This window comes from Tamandua tetradactyla, chromosome 23 (assembly GCF_023851605.1).
Source record: "Tamandua tetradactyla isolate mTamTet1 chromosome 23, mTamTet1.pri, whole genome shotgun sequence".
Lineage (NCBI taxonomy): Eukaryota > Metazoa > Chordata > Mammalia > Pilosa > Myrmecophagidae > Tamandua > Tamandua tetradactyla.
The window spans coordinates 53,236,252-53,255,553 of record NC_135349.1 but is presented as its reverse complement, the minus strand read 5'-3'; the positions used below and the strand labels follow the sequence as shown (position 1 = coordinate 53,255,553).

The 19,302-nt window shown below is 46.1% G+C and overlaps 1 protein-coding gene across 2 annotated transcripts in view; it reads right to left on the bottom strand.

The window, feature by feature from the left end:
* Positions 1-2,939: 2,939 nt before the first annotated feature.
* The window catches only part of ADCY9 (adenylate cyclase 9), a 215,169-nt gene continuing 198,806 nt past the window's right edge, over positions 2,940-19,302 (bottom strand). For both annotated transcript variants that reach the window (XM_077141971.1, XM_077141972.1), the window contains 4 exons: positions 19,027-19,186; positions 17,292-17,440; positions 14,442-14,483; positions 2,940-4,474 (listed from right to left, as the gene is read on the bottom strand). In XM_077141971.1, the coding sequence (XP_076998086.1) occupies positions 3,289-4,474; positions 14,442-14,483; positions 17,292-17,440; positions 19,027-19,186 (1,537 nt within the window). In that variant the 3' untranslated portion in view covers positions 2,940-3,288. The remainder of the gene's footprint in view (positions 4,475-14,441; positions 14,484-17,291; positions 17,441-19,026; positions 19,187-19,302) is intronic.

Below are 19,302 nucleotides of genomic sequence, written 5' to 3'. Positions count from 1 at the left end.
CCCCGGGAGCCTGGCAAGAGACTATCCCGGCACATCTTTTCAGAAAACTACTGTTCACTCAGATGACGGCTCTCAAGATGTCATGGGGGATGCTGTTTAGACTGCCCAAGAAGAACAGGGCAACTGTCACAAGTAAGCGTTGTCCTGCAACCTGATTTTTTATTTTAAAAAATTCCATGTAAAAAAAAAGAAATACTTCTCAACCAAAGTTAACTTTGTCAGATATGTCCGTTTAAAAGCCACACATACACAAACAGGTTGTTGTAGTCGCCCCGCTTTCAAAGTCGTGATATGAAAGAAAAGCAAATCTTCCCACTTCAGCCACAGACCGCAGAAAGCATGAGGTGCCTGCCTAATCTCTAGAGTAGCACTTCTCTTTCCAGGGAGGAAGTACCAAGCATCAAGTGTTTAGATTTAAGAATATTTTAATGTCCATTTCTTCAGTGGTGCATTTTAAAATTATTAGAATTAACAATTTAAAAAGAGCCGAGCAAAAGAAAATAGAAAGTGCAAACTGTTTGGATCTGGCTGATTTCAGATTTCTAGGCAATGATGTGATTATTTTGCAACAACCTGTTGGAAACTATCGATTCGAACACAGGTGGATCTTTGGAAACGATATATTATTCCCAGCCCATGGGATGGGAAGCACGCTGCCCTCCAGGCAGGGGCCAGTACGCAGGTGTGAGTGCCAGGTGTGAGGTCTGCGCTGCTGAGTCATGCACAGGTATGCGGAATCTGGGATGCTCTTTGAGCTTGCCAAGGGTGCCCTATGCTTGTTTTGCATTGGATGGAGTTAGGTGTGCTTGTTTATCATATACAAATAAATTTTGATCTGACCTGGAGCCAAGAAGAAAGGAGCAATCTAACAAAGCAACTATGTACACACATTCAATTGCGAAGTATTGCTTCCTGTCCTAGGTTGGTGAGAGGTGTGGCCACCCTGGAGAGCGCGTCCCTCGGGTCGAGAGCACCTGGGCGCGGCTCAGACACCCGCCAGCCCATGTGGCCATCTGGCAACACCAGCCAACGTTTCCATTTTGCAGAGCTCCTCTGGTTCTGCGGTGAGGTATGCTTCATTGCAGGGGGCTAGGGAGGTGTCGTGTCACCCAGTGGCCCCGAGGGAACATCCATCTGTCCTGGTTGCTCAGGGCGGGTGCTGAAGACAATTTTAAACTCTGGTGAGCTGCCTGTCCCAGGCTGAGGATTCTGTCCCTGATGTCTGCAGCTTCCGGGCTACCAGGGTCAGGAGTCACAAACACCTCTGGAGAAGAGGAGGAGAGGGGCTCGAGGGGGAAGGAGCATGCGAGGGCAGAAGCCCCTGCAAGCCCTCGGGGCAAAGCAAAACCAGGGAGGGGGGTTGGGCAACTGATCGATGCCCACCGAGCCCTGACCCCATTGGTCTGGCAGCAGGGCCCAGAGGACAGGGACAGGGTGGGGCAGCACGTACGCGCACACCTAATACTGATGGGAAAAACTCCTCCATGCAAGGAAAGCATTGGACAGTTTCTCAGGAAAAAAATAAAAGTTCTGCAATAGTTCGTAAGAATACATTCTTTAGAAGCGAGAGGTATTGTCACAGCCGTCCTTTCTTCAGCACTGGAAGCCCAAAGTAGGGAGCGCCAACGGGACACGGGTCCGGAGCTGCTCTTGAGCGGGGACTCTGGCTGCGGTTCTGGGGTCACCCCGTGGGGAGCCGGAGGGCTGGGGCTGATGTCTCACTGTGCAGATCTGTAAGCATCGGGGAGGGCAGATGCCAGGGGGCAGTGGAAAGCAATGGTGGGAGGGGATGTGGGGGGAAATGTGGGGAGCGGCTGGGGAGGCCGGGGGTGGGGGTGGGGGCCCTTAAACATAACTGATGCTGGCCCAGCCGGCTCCTGCTTACGGTGCCTTGGCACTCGCCGCGGCAGAACATCACCTCCCCGACGGGGAGCAAGGGGCAGAAGTGATGGTCCTTAGGTCCTCTAGATCTCCCAGGCTAAGCACCGCACCTGGCATATAGGTGACTGTCCCCAAATACAGAGCAAAGACCTCTAAAGGAGGGCAGGGCGAGCTCGTGAGGACACAGGCCCCTACCCCCAGGCCCTCTGCAGTCTGAAACCAGCAGAGAACGGGGGAAGATTCTGAATTTGTGCAAAGGGAGCTGTGGCCCTGCCTGCTGAGCCGGCTCCCTGGAAGGAGTGCAGGAAGCACATGTTGGGCAGGAGGCATGGGCAGGGCAGGCCCCTGGCAGGGTGTGTTCTGATCCGATCCGATGGAGAAGGGGGTGCCCAGTGTGCCCTGGACATCTGGGAAGCCACCCCGACTTGGCTGTGAATCCTGCTGGGCACCCCAGCAGGATGGAGGCTGGAGGTGGCCGAAGCGCCAATGGCCATGGGCTGCTGGTTCTGCCAGACCCTTTCCCGGCCCTCCATGGAGATCACTTCCTTCCGCTCCAGCTGCTAAACACACATACATGCAGGTCCTGATAAATAAATAAATAAATAACCGAGTGCGCCCCTCCGAGTTTCTCTCATTTGAGTTAGCTTTGAAGATGACCCCCTTTGCTGCCAACTGGAAGATTCCTTGACGGTAACGGCCCAGTACCTGAGGCGGTGGAAGTCTCAGGCCTGACAGCAGACAGACTCCGATACCAGGGGGTGTCGGGAAGGGGGTCCCTGCCCCAGCCCACAGGGACGCTGGCGAGGAGGGGGAGCTACAGGGCACTTCATGCATATGCTGCGCAGCAGCCTGGGCCCTCCCTGCTGACGGCTCCCCACAACCCTGTCCACCTCCCCTCTCGGCAGCTGGCCCAGCACGTCAGTCTTGGAAATGCTAGTGTGCGTGTGTGCGTTTACACAGACAGCTCAGGTAACTGCGAAACACCATTACATGTACAGAAAAAAAATCAACCTCAAAAACATTGTATTAGCAAAAAAAAAAAAAAAAAAAAAAAAAACTCCAAAAACAAAAAACCGTGTCTCGTGGTGAGAAAAAGCAATACAAATGCTCTCGACCGCAGCAGCATGAGTTCCGGAAGCTGGGTGTCGCCCAGTGCATGATGTCGGCTGGGGCTGCTGTTCCCAGGCCCAGGCCCGACCCTGAAGGCACTTGTTACCCTCCTCGCTGTGGCAGGGCTCACACAGGGGTAGGGGACAGCCAGGGAAGGGGGTGAGGGGAGGGAGGGATGGAATGCACCCCGAGTGGCTGCAATGCAGGGGCTGGGTGGCAGCACACCCCATCCAGTCCGACCACGGCCAAGTGCAGGTATTGTTGTTTCTGGGCACGTGGGGCACCAGGGGTGCCACGTCACACGCCGTGGGAAATGCCGGCCAGCTCCTCTGTGGCCTCCAGGCCTGTCTCCTCGCCGTCACCCTTCTCTGAGGCCTGGCTGAGCAGACAGCTTTCCTCTGCCTGGGCAGCCTCTCTCCAGTGTCTCCTGGAAGACAGGGGCACGTCCTTGGTGTGGGCGCTGCTATCAGCACCCAGCGGTGTCCTGTCCAGGGTCTGTGCAGAAGGCACCAGGTTGGCAATCTCATCTGTAGGGGAGCGACCAATGCTGCCGTCCACTTGAACCCGGATGTCCGGAGAGATGGACAGCTGATGCTGCGGCACAACCCCATTGTCCATGCACTTGGGGTACAGGTAGGTCTTCATCTGTCCTTTCCCCTTCACATTCACCGTCCCTCGGTAGTCGAAGTCGTAGCCCATCTTGCTCAAGACACGGAAGCTCTCTTCACTCACCTGTATCCGGCACTCGACTCCGGTGGTGTCCATCCTGCTGGCGATGTTGACCGTGTCCCCCCAGATGTCATACAGCAGCTTGGTAGTGCCGATGACGCCCGCTGTCAGGGGCCCATGGTTGAAGCCCACCCGGAGCTTGAAGTTGAACCACAGCATGTTGTTGTTGAAGTCGTCCACCACGCGCATCATCTCCCGGGCAAACTCGAACAGGGTCTGCAGGTGCTCCTGCGGGTGGCCGCCATCGCGGCACTGGGCTGTGTTCAGCCCCGACGCGGCCATGTAGGTGGCCCCAATGGTCTTGATCTTTTCCACGCTGCTGTAGTCTGGCTTGCTCAGCAGCTCGTCGAAGTCCCCAATGAGCTCGTTGAGGACCCGGTAGCACTCCTTGCCCCCCTCGTAGTTCTCCTCGTAGAACTCACTGAAGTTGACTATGCTGGCGAAGATGACGCCCCCACTGTCGTGGTTCTTGGAGTAGGTCTGGGAGACCTTGAGCTGCTCGGCCACATGGTGCGGGATGATGTTCCGCAGCAGCCAGTCAGCCTGGTCCCGCATGCTCTGGATCTTGGCGCGGTGCAGGCCGGCCTCCACGTCCCCGTGGTAGTGCAGGCGGTAGCTCACCTCAAACTCCCGGTTCAGGAACCAGACCAGAGCGAGCAGGAGGAAGAGGGCAAGAACAACCTCCGGGCCCAGGAGGCTGGCTGGTCTCCTGCCTTGATCCAGCAATGAGTTATTGCAGGGGCTCCTCCCGGAACTAGAGGGCAAAGGGGAAGAGAAAGGATAGACCTCTTTTAATGCATCATTTAAGGGGAAGGTTATTACAGCGGCATTTTCAAAGTCCTGAAACAGCCCAGCTGATCAGCCTCCTGAGCAAAGTTTTGTTGAGTCAAATTTGCCTTTTAAGTTCAAATCTTCAACAGCCTAAAGCCACGAAAACAAGCCGTGTCCATCTGGCTAAGCTAATGATATGTAGAGATAAAGAGCGATTTTTTTTAAAACTGATTTCTTCAACGAGGGCTTTATCATTGTTTTTCAGAACAGCCACGAGCTTCTTGATTTTTAAAAAAGTTCTTCTTTTGTTTTTCTCCCCACTTTTTATTTTGAAAAACTTCATCTCTAAAGAAAAGTTATAAGACAGGTAAAACAGACCCTTTGATCTAGATTCAATAATTCTTAACAATTTGCCATGCTGCTTTCTCTCTGTGTGTGTACACGCACATATGCACAAGCACACTTTTTTTCTGACTAAATATTCTGAAAGTACTTTACAGGCCTTATAACACTTAAGTCCTAAATATTTCAGCGCAAATCTCCTAAGAATAGGGTATTTCCCTGTAGCCACAACACGGTCATCATATGTAACTCTGATACACTTGCTTCTTAGATTTATACTCCAACTTTATTTTCAAAATACTTGTAACCTTACAAAGGATTTTTATAAGTTCTCTACTCTCTACCTAGATAAAAGCTTGGCAGTATACCAAGTTTCCTCGGAATTAGTTGTTTTTCCAAAACCACCTAAGACAACTTTAACATTTCTTAGAAGAATATTTTATATATATATATATGCTTTTAAGAGTAATAAATGCAGACTCAGTCCAAGATGGAGCCTTAGTGAGGAATGGAATTTAGTTTGTCCTGCAGAGCAGCTAGTAAATAGCCTGGAACAGTACAGAACAACTGCTGGGGCCACATCAGTGACCGGACACACAGTGTACACCAGTCTGGACAAGCTGGACCAGCTGCGATCCCACTTAGAACTGTGAGTTCCCCAAACCGAGGAGGTCGGCACCATTCCCCACAGCCTGTTTCCGAGAAGGGAAAGGAAAGAGACTTTACTAACAGCAAGGGGCTGAGCTCAACCAAGTTTCAATTGTGGAATTCATAGGCCCCCAGCTCAGCTAAACCTCAAATACAAGTTAAAGTTACTAGTCTTTGCCCCAGCATAGAGGAGGCAGGGCTGACAAAAAAAGAAAAATAACAACAAAACAGGTGTTTTTTTATTGGACAGTACAAAATACTTGAACGGGTTTGGGCCCTAAAGAAAAGGAGGGGGCACATAGGACCTGAGATACACAGAGCAACATACCAACTTAAGCTCTTGATTGGCAAACCTGAGGAACAGGGATCCTGCTCTGAAAAGGATTTTTTTCTTTTCTTTTTTTTTTTTGTGGCTGTGTTTCTACAGCTTGACTGCTCTTTGGATACAATTGCAAGGCTTCTCAGGCTCCAACTGCACCAGGCAAGGGCAGAATTAAGCTTGTCTGAGAGTTTATTTGGAGGTTGTGCCTTCCCAGGAGAGGGGTGGGGTTCAGCTCAGGTGGAACTCCTCTCTCAAGGAGTTCAGACCCCACGGACTGGAAAACTGAAGCAATTAAAGTCAGCCTTCAACCTCTCCTCTGTCTCAACACGCCCTCAGCAGGGAAGGTCTGCTGAAGTTAAAGGTAGCACATCATCTTATGCAGGTGGGACCTGCAGGCAGAAAAGCACCTGGACAGGATAGGAAAAACACAGAGTCTAGAGGCTTCATAGGAAAGTCTTTCAACCTGCTGGGTCTCACCCTCAGGGAAAACTGACACTGGTGACTCTTTGCCCCTGAGAGAAGGCCAGACTGGTCTGAGAAAATCTGACTGGGGTCTATAATACTTAAGTAGACCCTCCTAAGGGTGGGGAAAAAAGGCACCATATAGACAGGGCAAGAAACAAGAAAACAAGAACTGAAAATTTCTGATCTGTTAAACAAAACCTATGCTAGAGATCTAGAATAAGTTGAACTGAATGTCAAAATATGAATAGACAAACTCATCCAGTAAGAAAATCCTAGGTAAAAAGGTGAAAAAAAATCTCCAGAATAAACTAATTAAGGAAATTAAATGCTAGACGCCAGCAAAAAATAATGAATCATATTAGGAAAACTGAAGATATGGCCAGGTCAAAGGAGCAAACCAAAAATTCAAATGAAATACAGGAGTTGAAATAATTAATTCAGGGTATTTGAACAAACATGGAAAATCTCATCAAAAATCAAATCAATGAATTGAGGGAGGATATAAAGAAGGCAAGGGATGAACAAAAAGAAGAAATCGGAAGTCTGAAAAGACAAATCACAGAACTTATGGGAATGAAAGGCACAGCAGAAGAGATTAAAAAAACAATGAAAACCTACAATGTCAGATTTTAAGAGGCAGGAGATAGGATTAGCAAATGGGAGGACAGGACATCTGAAATCTGACAAGCAAAAGAACATATAGTGAAAAGAATGGAAAAATGAGTAGGGACTCAGGGAATTGAATGACAAAATGAAGCACATGAATATATGTGTTGTGGGTGTCCCAGAAGGAGAAGAGAAGGGAAAAGGAGGACAAAAACTAATGGAGGAAATTATCACTGAATATTTCCCAACTCTTATGAAAGATTTAAAATGACAGATCCAAGAAGTGCAGGGTCCCCAAAGAGAGCAGATCCAAACAGACGTACTCCAAGACACCTACTAATCAGAATGTCAGATGTTAAAGAGAAAGAGAGAATTCTGAAAGCAGCAAGAGAAAAGCAATCCATCACCTACAAGGGAAGCCCAATTAGACTACGTGTAGATTTCTCAGCAGAAACCATGGAGGCAAGAAGTCAGTGGTATGATATATTTAAGATATTAAATGAGAAAAACTGCCAACCAACAATTTTATATCCAGCAAAATTTTCCTTCAAAGATGAGGGGGAAATTAAAACATTCTCAGATAAAAAATCACTGAGAGAATTTGTGACCAAGAGATGAGCTCTGTGAATTACTGAAGGGATTACTAGAGACGGACAGGAAAAGACAGGAGAGAGAAGTGTGGAGTACAGTGTAGAAATGCAGACTATCAGTAAAGGTTAAAGGAAGAGTAATAAACGTGCACAGTAAGAAACTCAAAGCATACAAACAATGGAAAATAAATGCCGATGTTATAGTTTCTTGTAACTGCACAGTATCCTAATATATGCATGTTCCGTAACTTAACCAGACTTCTAACAATGGACATTTAGGCTCTGCCCAATTTTTTTTAATGTAATTTTATTGAGCTATATTCACCCACCATATAATCGTCCAGAGTATACAATCAATGGCTCATAGTATCACCACATGGTTGTGCATTCATCACTATGATCAACTTGAGAACATACTCATTACTTCAGAAAAAAAACAAAAAGAAAACCCAAAACATCCCATACCTCTTATCCCCTTCTATTATCCATCTCTATTGGTGTGGTACATTTGTTACTGGTCATGAAAAAGCATTAAGATATTACTGTTAACTATAATTCACAATTTGCAATTTGGTACATTTCTTCCTATATGCCCCTTTATATGAACTCCTGGTAAAAATGCCGTACCTTTGTTCTAGTTCACGAAAGAACTTTTTTATATTTGTACTGTCATCGTCCACCACAGAGTACACTGTGTTACACAGTCCCATGTTTTCACCTCCAGCTTTCCTTCTGGTGACATGTGAGATTTTACACATCCCCTTTCCACCACATTCACACACCATTAAGCACGGTTAATTATGCTCATGGTACCATGCTACCATCACCTGTAACCATTTCCAGACACTGGATTTTTGTGTTTCCTTCAAGTCAAATAACTGTCAGGGCATTGAAAGCAGGGAAAGGCATTGAGAAGCAGCAGGCAGAATAAAACCCAAGTGCCCTGTGGATCACATCCTGCCACCTGCAACACTCAGGGGACTTCACGGCCTAAAACTGTCCTTCACATAGCCAGTCTCAGTCTTCTGGAAAGCCCACTCTGCTGTCATGGCGCGGCTGGATGTAATGGTTCTGCCACAGCCTCACCCTTCTCCACCCACCCCTTGCAGGCGCCCTTATTCTGGCCCCTGAACTTGCATTCTTCCCACTCTGCCACCCCACCACCCCCTCCGCTACTTCAGATCGACTCTCCCAGGTACTCCTCCTTTGTCAGCTTCAACTTGTCTCTTTAGCAGCTCCAGAGCTCCCTTTACACCTGCCCCCACTGTACAGGCAATGCACAGCTCTCTCCATGTCTGCCTTAGGGAATATTCTAGAGACCCTATCTCTGTGCACATGAATGAGTCTATCCGTGGGACAAACTCCTAGACATAGAAATGCTGAGCCATTTTCAACATTGCACATTTAGAATTTTGTTAGAAATTTCCAAATTGTCCTTTTAAGAGGCTGGATCAAGTTCTAACCCCTCCGATAACTGAACATACTTCCAGTAGAGCTGATTTCAGGTCTGACAGTGGTGACGGGTGACAGCTATGGCCGGAGGGCTGGAGATTAGCAGAGAGTGGCACAATCTCTTTTTAAAGTTTATTTTTTAAATACACATCTTTTTTTTCCTTTCCAATTTAAAAACATCATGTCATCATCAAAGAAAATTTAGGAACAAAAAGAAATATAGAGTACCAGAAATGGTAAAAATAAAGATAAATTTTTAAGTGCAAAAAAAAAAAAAGAAATATAGAGGTTCATCCACTGTCCTACTGTCCTGAGGCAATTCATTGCTGACATTTTCCTTCTAGTCTTTTTTCCCCTATATATATTTTATGACATTGTGACTGCTCTGTTCATATAAACCTGTAACCTGGTGAATTTCTAAAGAGTGCAGAGAGGTTTGGTAGATTTTAGGTAGCAATGGGCTATGTCATGCTACACATAAATGTGTTTCAGTTGATGGATAGCTCTGTGACACAGAAGAGTTCTCCTCTTTAATCATAACTTAAGGATACTAACAAATAATGAAACTAATTATAATAATAAGGATACTAACAAATAATGAAAGAAATAATAATAATAATCATACGGCCATCCATGGCACACTGTCCCCTGGACTTGAGGTTACTTTCTGGCTGGACCCCTGTAGATTCAGAAACCTTGGGCCAGTCACGTCTACTTTCTGGGTCTCCATTTCCACATGCATAAATTGTGAAGATGGGCTGGAGGGTCACACAGTCCCTTCTGGCCTAAGGTTCTGTGCAGAATAATTCAAGTGGAAGGCCAGAGTCTGCTCTCCCTGGGAAGAACTTTGCAAGGCTGGCCCTCAGCGGGCGTCAGGGACCTTGGAGCTTGGGAGGATTCCAATAACAGCAACTCACTGTGCTTAACCTGTTTGTCTAAAGTGTGGGAACTCCTGTTTTCCTTCTAGAAGTCTGGAATTTTGGCCCGTGCCTGGCAGAGGGTGCCTATGTGACGCCCCCCTAATAAAAACCCCGGGGGCTGGGTCTCCAGTGGAAGACACCATGTAATAGGTGTTGCCACATCTCATTACTGGGGCAACCGAGCTCCGCCTGTGCAACTCCCCAGAAGGGATGGTGGAGGTGCCCCTGGCTTCCTCTGGGCTTCATGTCATGCGCCTCTGTCCTTGGCTGATGTTTCTTCTGCTGTAATAAATCTTGGCCATGAGTATGGCTATATACTGAGTCCTCCAGGTGAATCACTAAACCTGGGGGTGGTCTTGCAGACCCCCAGCACAGGCTCTACGACTCAATGTCTGTGAACCAGGAAGCAAAAGAGCCCTCAAAGGTAAGAGGCCCTAAGTGTCACTTATTTATTTTGGCAACATCTGTCATTTAAACAAATGACAAAAATACTGTGGATCTCCAGCACTAAATAACTCCATTTATTTTAGATGACAAAAAAAAATTTATGTTGAGCACCTTAAGCTCTGTGATCAGCTTTTAAATATGGTAGGAAGATACTCGAGTGTAGGAGAAAGTCAGATTTCCTCGGCCACAAGCCCACTGAGCGAGGTTAGGAGTTAACCTTCCTTGTGGTTTATGCAAAGAGGTGACACCAAGTAACAAGAAACGGCCCCCTTTCCAAGTAGAAGTTGCTGTAATGGCACAGGAGGCACTTTAAATCCTTGCTTTCGTGGCTTTAGTTGGAGCCAGCAGCATGGCCCAGACCTGCAGCCAGGCCCAGGTCTGCCCTCTCTGGACAGAGGACAGGGAGAGAGGAACAAGCGCTGGCATGAGAGGGAGAGGGAGAACAGGCTACTGTTGAAGAAAAAGAGAGTCAAAACAAGCGGAGTTTACATTTGGGACCCAAGGTGGCTGGCTTGAAACAGAAGATGATCTGTAACGTGAGTAGGTAAGACAATTACTTCCAGACCACAACCCATATTTCTTATTCCAAAACAGAAGCAACAAAAGTAATGCTTCCATTCCTAAGTTCAAATACCCAAAGTCAGTTTCAAGAAGAAGAGTTTCAGATGACTAACTGCAAGAGTCAGTTTATGATTTAATAGTTGGATGTCAAACCATGAACAGAATTTAGAGTAAAAGAGTATAATCCATTATTACAGAGAAAAAGAATTGGAAAATAGAAAATAAAAACAAGTATCACTCACAGTCCAGACCGGGTGAACATGGCATTTGCTACCACTTCAGTGCATTTCACTGCAATTTTAAAAACTCCGCTTGGGGAGGAGGGACCAGGTGAGCTTCTGGGGTGCTGGCAATGCTCCCTTCCTTGGCCTGGGTGGTAGTTAAGTGGGAGTGTTCACTTGGGAAAATTCACTGAGTGTATGTGTATGATCTGGGCACTTTTCTGAACACGTGTTACACATTAAAAAAATATTCACAGAGATGGAATTTTTAATATTGCAAAAACAGAAAAGAAATCACTCAATCTCACGATATTATTGTATCAAGTACTATTAACATTTTGCAGCGATTCCTTTCAACTTTTTTCAAATATGAAAAAAGCTACAGCTACAGTATAGCACAGAATCCATGAAAAAAGGAAACCATAAATCCTTTCCATATTGTTGCACAATTTTTTAACGGTTTCAATATTTGAGGACGTATATCACAATTTATTTAGTTTCTTTATTAATGACCATTGAAATTGCTGACGAGTTTTCAATACCACCACCACTGCTTGCATAGTTTGGGGCAGGCAGCCTTCTCACCCATGCTTAATTATTTCCTCAGGAGATTACAAGAAAGGAATTATTAGGTTAAAGGCTGTGATACATAGTATGACTGTTTGTACAGGTTGTCAATTTGCTTTCCAAAACAACTGGGCCATTCTGAGGAGTCAAGAGGCAGCAAGAGCCAGCCTGGGAGAGGTACCTGGAGGCCAGGTCATGTCTCTGCCAAGGGCCAGCTGTGTGACAGCGGGCAGGTCCCTAAATCCTCTATGCTGCAGCTTCCTTGTCTATACAATGGGGACTAGATCACCCAGTATGTCAGATTATCGTGAGGATTAAATAAACATACTTTAAGTGTCTGGTTACTACAAAAAATTAAAGCTGTCAGCAATTTAGGAAAGTTTCACACAGTTGCCTACACTGGGCAATAGCACTGTAACTTTCTGAAGGTCTAATTTAAAAGATCAAGGAGAGTTTTATAACATTATGGACAACCAAATCAATAGGCTAAGCCTTTGCTCTTTTTTCTTTTTCTTTTTTTAATTAATTAATTAATTAATTATTTTAACATAACAACATACAAACACGAACATTCCAACCATACAATCATTCCATTCTTGATATATACTCAGTAACTCACAATATCATCACATAGTTGTATATTCATCATTATGATCATTTCTTAAAACATATACATCAATTCAGAAAAAGAAATAAAAAGAAAAAAGAAAAAAATCCACACATTTCATACCCCTTACCCCCCCTTTCATTGATCACTAGCATTTCCATCTATTAAATTTATTTTAACATTTGTTCCCCCTATTATTTACTTATTTTTAATCCATACGTTTTACTCATCTGTCCATTCCATAGATCAAAGGAGCATCAGATACAATGTTTTCACAATCACACAGTCACACTGCAAAAGCTATATCACTATATAATCAACTTCAAGAAACATGGCTACTGGAACACAGCTCTACATTTTCAGGCACTTCCCTCCAGCCTCTACATTATACCTTAACTAAAAAGGTGATATCTATATAATGCTTAAGAATAACCTCCAGGATAACCTCTCAACTCTGTTTGAAATCTCTCAGCCAGTGACACTTTATTTTGTTTCAATTCTCTCTTCCCCCTTTTGGTTAAGAAGGTTTTCTCAATCCCTTGATGCTGAGTCTCAGCTCATTCTAGGATTTCTGTCCCACATTGCCAGGAAGGTCCACACCCCTGGGAGTCATGTCCCACATAGAGAGGGTTAGGGCAGTGAGTTTGCTTGTTATGTTGTAAGCCCTTACTCTTGAGGCTTGCTCTCATGAAACTTACGTAGGTAGCTTAGCCTACCTATAGGTATTCCTAAGAGTTACTTCTGGAGGACCTCTTTTGTTACTAAGACGTGGCCTCACTCTCTCTAAGCCCACTCTGCAACTGAAATCATTGCCCTCCCCTCTACGTGGGAAAATCTCCCTGGAAGCATGGGAGATGACTCCCAGGGATACGTCCAGCCCTGGTACCATGGGATCAACAATGCCATCCTGACCAAAAGGGGGAAAAGAAGCATAACTAATAAAGTATCAGTAGCTGAGAGAGTTCAAATAGAGTCAAGAGGCTACTCTGGAAGTCACCCTTAGGCAAACTTCAGCTAGACCAAAATCATTCCTGCCAATCCTAAAGAACACCTACAGTATTTTATAAGATTCTACAGGGGTTCCATGCACTAGGGTAACTTTCCAGAAACCTACAACCTCCAGATTGGTCCCTGGACCAGGTAAATCCTGAAATGCAGAAAGGCCAGCCTTTCCAGAACATCAACTAGTTTCATCCCTCATCCCATATTATCAACAGCTCTTTCCAACATGAAAAAGTTAGAATGGCCATAGCCCAAATACCCCTAAGGACTGGGAGAAAGATCAAAGGTGATGGTGAAGTTATACAGAGAAGGTCAGGTTTAACACATAAGTGTTGAATCCTTATATTGATATTTCTTTTAGCCTCCAGTACCTTAGAGCAGCTAGCAATAAAAACCTAAAATTATGGAATTATAATGCATACCAAACTTTGAAATCTGTTCTACAACTAATTGTTGCGATATGTTTTAAAATTCATTGCATTATTGTATATATGTTATTTTTCAAAAAAAAGTGAATTGTGATGATAAAAAAAGAAATTTTATAGTTATTTAAATGTGCAAGGACTTTTTCAGTAAGGATATTGACTATTCGTCCACATTTACCTTCTATACACATTTCCCCTTTTGTGAATTTTTTTGTCCTTTTTCTATGCAGAGTTTAATGAACTCTTTCTGTAACAGCCTCACAAATATTTTTCCCAGTGTGCTTTGACTTTCTTTTTCTCTGATTTGTCAATCAGTCTCTTCTCTTGTGGTTTGATTTATTGTTTCTAAGACTGGAAAGTTAGAGCTTGAAAACAATTTACTTTTACTTTCTCTAAATTTTACATAAATTTGTATTTTTTCTTTTCAATTTATTTAGAATTTACTGTGATGTTTACAGTAAAGCCAGGACATAACATCTATTTTTTCAAATTTCTAGTCAACTGTTTAAAAATATCTTGGAGAATAGTTTACTACTTTTCTCTGATTTGGAAGTCTTCCTTTTTAAAGTCTTACATAAAATTAAATCAACTTTAATGACATCTTAATGATCATTTTATTTTCTTAATATGTAACATAATTATGTCCTGATACTGTAACAAGCAGATATTTTCCATTTCCCCTTTCAAGAAACAATGGTTTTCAGGAAGCTCAGAGATACGTAATAATAGTATTGTTACTCTTATTAAGTCAAATAACACAACTTTAAAATCTTACCTGAAATTCTTTTCTGCATCAAGGTGTGAAATTATTACGGAACTGAAATGAAAATGCAGAAAAGATACGATTAGAAAAAGCAAAAAGGGCAATACACAAAGCAACCTGAGAAGAGTTTAAACAAATAACTTTCCCTTTTATTTTAAAGTGGGGACCAGTGAGATGGTGAGGACAGAAGCCTTTACTGTCACCTGATCCTGCGTGTCTCTCACAGCCTGCTGTACACCGTGCCGGAGGGAGGGAGTAATGGAGCCGGCCCGGGCCGCCAGGCTACCCGCTGAGGACCAGGCTCAGGTCCGAAACGACCTGCCCGCGGTTGGGGCAGGGGAGTGCAGCCCGGGACGCCCCACGCCGCCACTGCAGGAAGCTGCCGCAAGCGACACGCCCCACTCAGGGCGGAGACTGAGCCAAGCACACATGGCTGCTGGCTAAGAACTGTTTGGGGGAAACCTCAATGTAACACATCCTCCCCCGCTGACATTCCCCCAGAACCCCTGTGCATTCCCCCCAGCCCCGCTCATCAAAACAGGGTGCCAAGGTAGCACTGTGTGCTTGGTGAGGGTCATGTAGAGGGGGGCGGGCAACCGGGAGCAACTCTCCCCAGGAGGGAAGGCCAGGCGGGTGCTCTGAGGGGCTTTAAATGACACAAGGTGCTGCAGGGCTTTACAGGGAGGGCAAGAAAAGCAAGGGCTGCGGCACAAGACCCAAGCTCCAGGCCTTTGGGTCCTCTCCATGGCTGCAACCCCGTCTGGCCTCCCTTCTTTCCTACCAACGCCCCCCTTTCCCCAGTGCAGCTGCAGTTCTTGGGACAGCCCCCTCCCCCTTCACAAAAGACCCCCATGTAGACCTGACCCTGGTCAGGCTTAGCAGAGCCCAGAGGTGGAATGAGGGTGGGTGTGGGGGATGGGCTCGAAGGATCCCATGTGAGGAGAAGTGGGGGGTCAGGGGAGACGGCCCACCACCCCACCTCAAGACCTGCCATGTGAATCCCTGGCAGCTGCATGGGGTCCTACACAGAGCAAAGGGCCACAGGACAGCCACCCTCTGGGATGCCCCAGGTGAAACCCTGCACGGCCGTGACCCAGTGACTCTGAGCAGCCCATGAGGAACTTGTGATGGAGAAAAAGGGCAAAGCGTGGGCTGGTGAATCTCAGATGACCACACAATTCAGAAAGGTGGACATATACTTCAGTTTGCTTAAAGGAAGTCAACTGTCATTTCACATACTGAATGAGAGTGCTACTTGAAATTCCTTTTTTGACCCTAATTTGCAGAGAGTTGGAGTATCTTTCCTGTGTTTATTTTGTTACGGAAATGGGAAAGGGTACTTGCTCTGTGCATTGCAAATGCTGCTTTGTTACTACCCAAGACACACTGGGGTGATCATGTTTGATGACATGATCATGACAAAGTTGATCATTTTCTTTTCTCTGTATGCTGTGTGGAGGGGGTAATATTTCATTCTTTTCCATGTGAATACAGTTATCACAGCACCATTTGTTGAATTATTATTATTATTATTTGAGTGTATGGTCTGGGAATCGAACCAGGTCTCTCCTACACAGTAGCACGCATTCTACACTGACCTACTTGTGTGCCTTCAAAGTGGATCATTTTTTACTTGTGAATTTACAAAAGCTGTAGGTCTCAACAGGACTGCCCCAAGCAGTCACTCTGGATGTGCTGGGGTCCCCTGTTTGCCTTAACCACCAGAAATGGCAGATGTCCCCAAAGCAAAATGAAATGTCACCCGTGCCTGAGATGTCCTGCCAGCCTAAACCCATTTTAATCAGAAATAGGTGGTTCTTTAATACGTGGGAGCAGTGAGGCGTTTTCACAAGAAGTTATGCCCAAATCCTGATATTAAAGAGAAGTTCATTGTAGATAAGGAAGCTTAATGGGTTAAAGACGTTCTTGTGAAATTACTGAATAAATTACTCACTGGTGCATTCTGCTAGCCAAGATATTTTTGAATTTCCAACTAAGTAGATAGTTGAAAATGGTTAAAAACCACAAAACCAGTTGCAACTGTGCAAGAGGCAATTGAGACTCCTTTTAACAAACTCAGAACCAAACTTTATTAAATTAGTAGAACAGGTGAGGGGCGGGGATGTCAGTGGAGTTCGTTATTACAGATGTTTAATATGTTTTTGTTTTATATTTTATCGCACAGAGAGAGGAACTGATCCTGCCCCAGGGACCTCCCACATGCCCCCCCCTGCCCAGCACCTGTCCCTGGTATGGCAGCAGAGGCCATGTGCAGTGCCTGAGCTGGGACCTTTCCCTCAGGGCCTGGCTGGGCTCAAGAGAGAGGATGGGTCCCTGGTGATATGCTGCCATTCCAGCCTTCCACATGCGATTCAGGGTCTTGGCCTGACACAACACTTAGGAGTAAGGCCTGGGATGTGTGTGGGACCTGAACAGCCTTGCTGTATTTAGTAACATCAATTCTACTTCAAGAAAGGTTGTAACCAGCTTCCTCTTTTTACTTGTTGCATCTACCTACATCTCTGCTTTCAAGTTCTTGTTCATCTTGTATGAAACGGCTACTGATCTTACTTTCTGAAATTCAAACTTATTATAAGTGAGTTCAAGCAGGCAATGCTGCATAGTGCCTTTGGGGGCAGCCATACAAGGAGGTCTATATCAAAACATATTGGGATTTTTTTTTTCTTTTGCATATTACTTGTAGGGCATTTAATTCATTTTTTCACATCATGCACGCTAAAAGCTTTTAGACCTACAAATTTCCCGCCAGGATGGTAAACCCCTATTCCAGAAGAGAGCGTTGGTTCTGAAATGGCGCCTAGGAGGGGATGGGAAGGTGTTGCTGTAGCACCGGGCGCTTACCTGTCTGGGCACAGGGAGACATAGAGCAGTAGCAGGGAGCCAGCCCCGACGGTGGTGGCCAGCGAGGACCTCATCCAGGAGCTGAGCTGGCAGAAGTTGCAGTACTGCACAACGGAGACCAGGATGGCCGAACACACGAATGCAGCGAACTGCAGGAGGAACAGAGGCATCAGGGACCCCATGCCACCATGTCCCCGGGTGGTCAGAGGTCGACTGATGCACTCGCTCACCCAAACATCAGCTTGATGGACAAATACCGTTGACAGCAGGCACGGCTAAGTTTCCTGCGTTCATCCTTACTTTTGGTGGGCCAGCGGCAGTTTTAAGGACAGGTCATAAATCACGAGGTCAGATATCTAGAGCCTTAAACGACAGCACTAAAATCCTCTCCAGATGTGTGGAGCCTACACGTGCTGTTTTGGCAGGGAGGAGAGGCAGGCCGCCCCGCTGGGGACGTGCCACCCCCTCATCAGCCACCTTTGAATGCGCAGCTGTGCAGAGCTGTCATGTAATATGGGTTCAGGCATTGAATCCAACCAGACTGCCCCAGTAGTGCATGTTACACTTACTTGCACCAGAAAAAAAAATTGTCCACAACAGTATCAGCTTGTCCTTTAAGGAGCTTCATCAACAACAGTTGGCCCACTGCAACTCAATGTTCTGTGCCGAGTCTGGAGAAAGGCACATTCTCCTGCACTATCTGGAAACACGGGATAGGTGCTTCTTCATACAATGTAAGAAAATAATGGATTTGGAACGTGGTGAAGACTGAGTGAGGTTGGAGAGGTCACGTAGCCGGGGGGCCTGTTCCCAGCGCTGGGGGATCGGTGAGTGTGGCAATGACAAGGACCCCCTCAGCCTCCCTGCCTGCTTTTCCACCCTGGTCTCAAGTCTCCTGTAAAAAGGACACTCACGTGGAGAAGCTGGTGGTGGGAATGAAAAATGTTTCAATGGCCGTGGAAAGAGTCTGGCCCCTTACTCAGAAAGTTAAAAACAGAATTAGCATAAGACCTGGCCATTCTACTCCGAGGCGCATGCCTCAAAGAAATAAAAACTGGGACCCAAGGGGAGACCTGCAAGCCAGTGTTCAGCGCAGTAGTAGTCACAGTTGTCAAAAGGTAGAAGCAACCCAAGTGCCCATCCACAATGAATGGGTCAACACTATGTGGCCCAGACACATGTGGAATGCTATGCCGGCACAGCAAGGGCCAAGGTGCTGGTATATGCTGGTATTGCTGGCACGTGGACAGACCTGGACGGCACTATGCTGAGTGAAATAAGTTAGACACAAAGTGGCAGATAGCATATGATTCAGCTTTTATGAAACATCTAGAAGAATCAAATCATAGAGACAGATAGTAAATCAGAGATTACCAGGGGTTGGGAAAGGGTGTGGGGAGAAGGGGGAGTTAATGTTTAGGGGATGCAGTTTCTGATTGGGGCGACAGAGACATTTTGGCAATGGGTGGTGGTGATGACAGCAGCACACTGGGTGTGTAGTTGGTATTTCCAGAATGTACACTTAAAAATGGTGAATGGCAAATTTTATGTTTCAAATATATGCGACATGCTGAAAAAAGAAACAAGATGAGTTCATAGTTTTAACAGAGGGTTTGTACCTTTTGAAGGGTCTATATGTATACTGCTGTCCCAAGTCATTAGGTTTATTGATTGTATTTTTAAATGACCAAGGAGCCCGCAAGAGCAGAAAGGTGTCCACTAGGCCCCTGCTCACCTGCATGTCCATCTCCAACTCAGGGGTGGTGTGTGAATAGACGGCCAGCGCGGGGAGGGACACGAGGACAGCCCCGACAAGATGGCGCGGGAGCCAGCCGGCAATCCACTCCAGCAGGTGCTTCGTGCAAGCCATGACGTCCTCTAGGAAAAACACCATCCTGCGAGAGCGAGGTGGAGGCTTGGCCGGGCAGGCTGGGGGCACACCACACACCCCCTTGCTGCTCTCCTCCCAGAGCCCCCATTCCCACACACCCAGTGGGGGCTATTCAGTGGC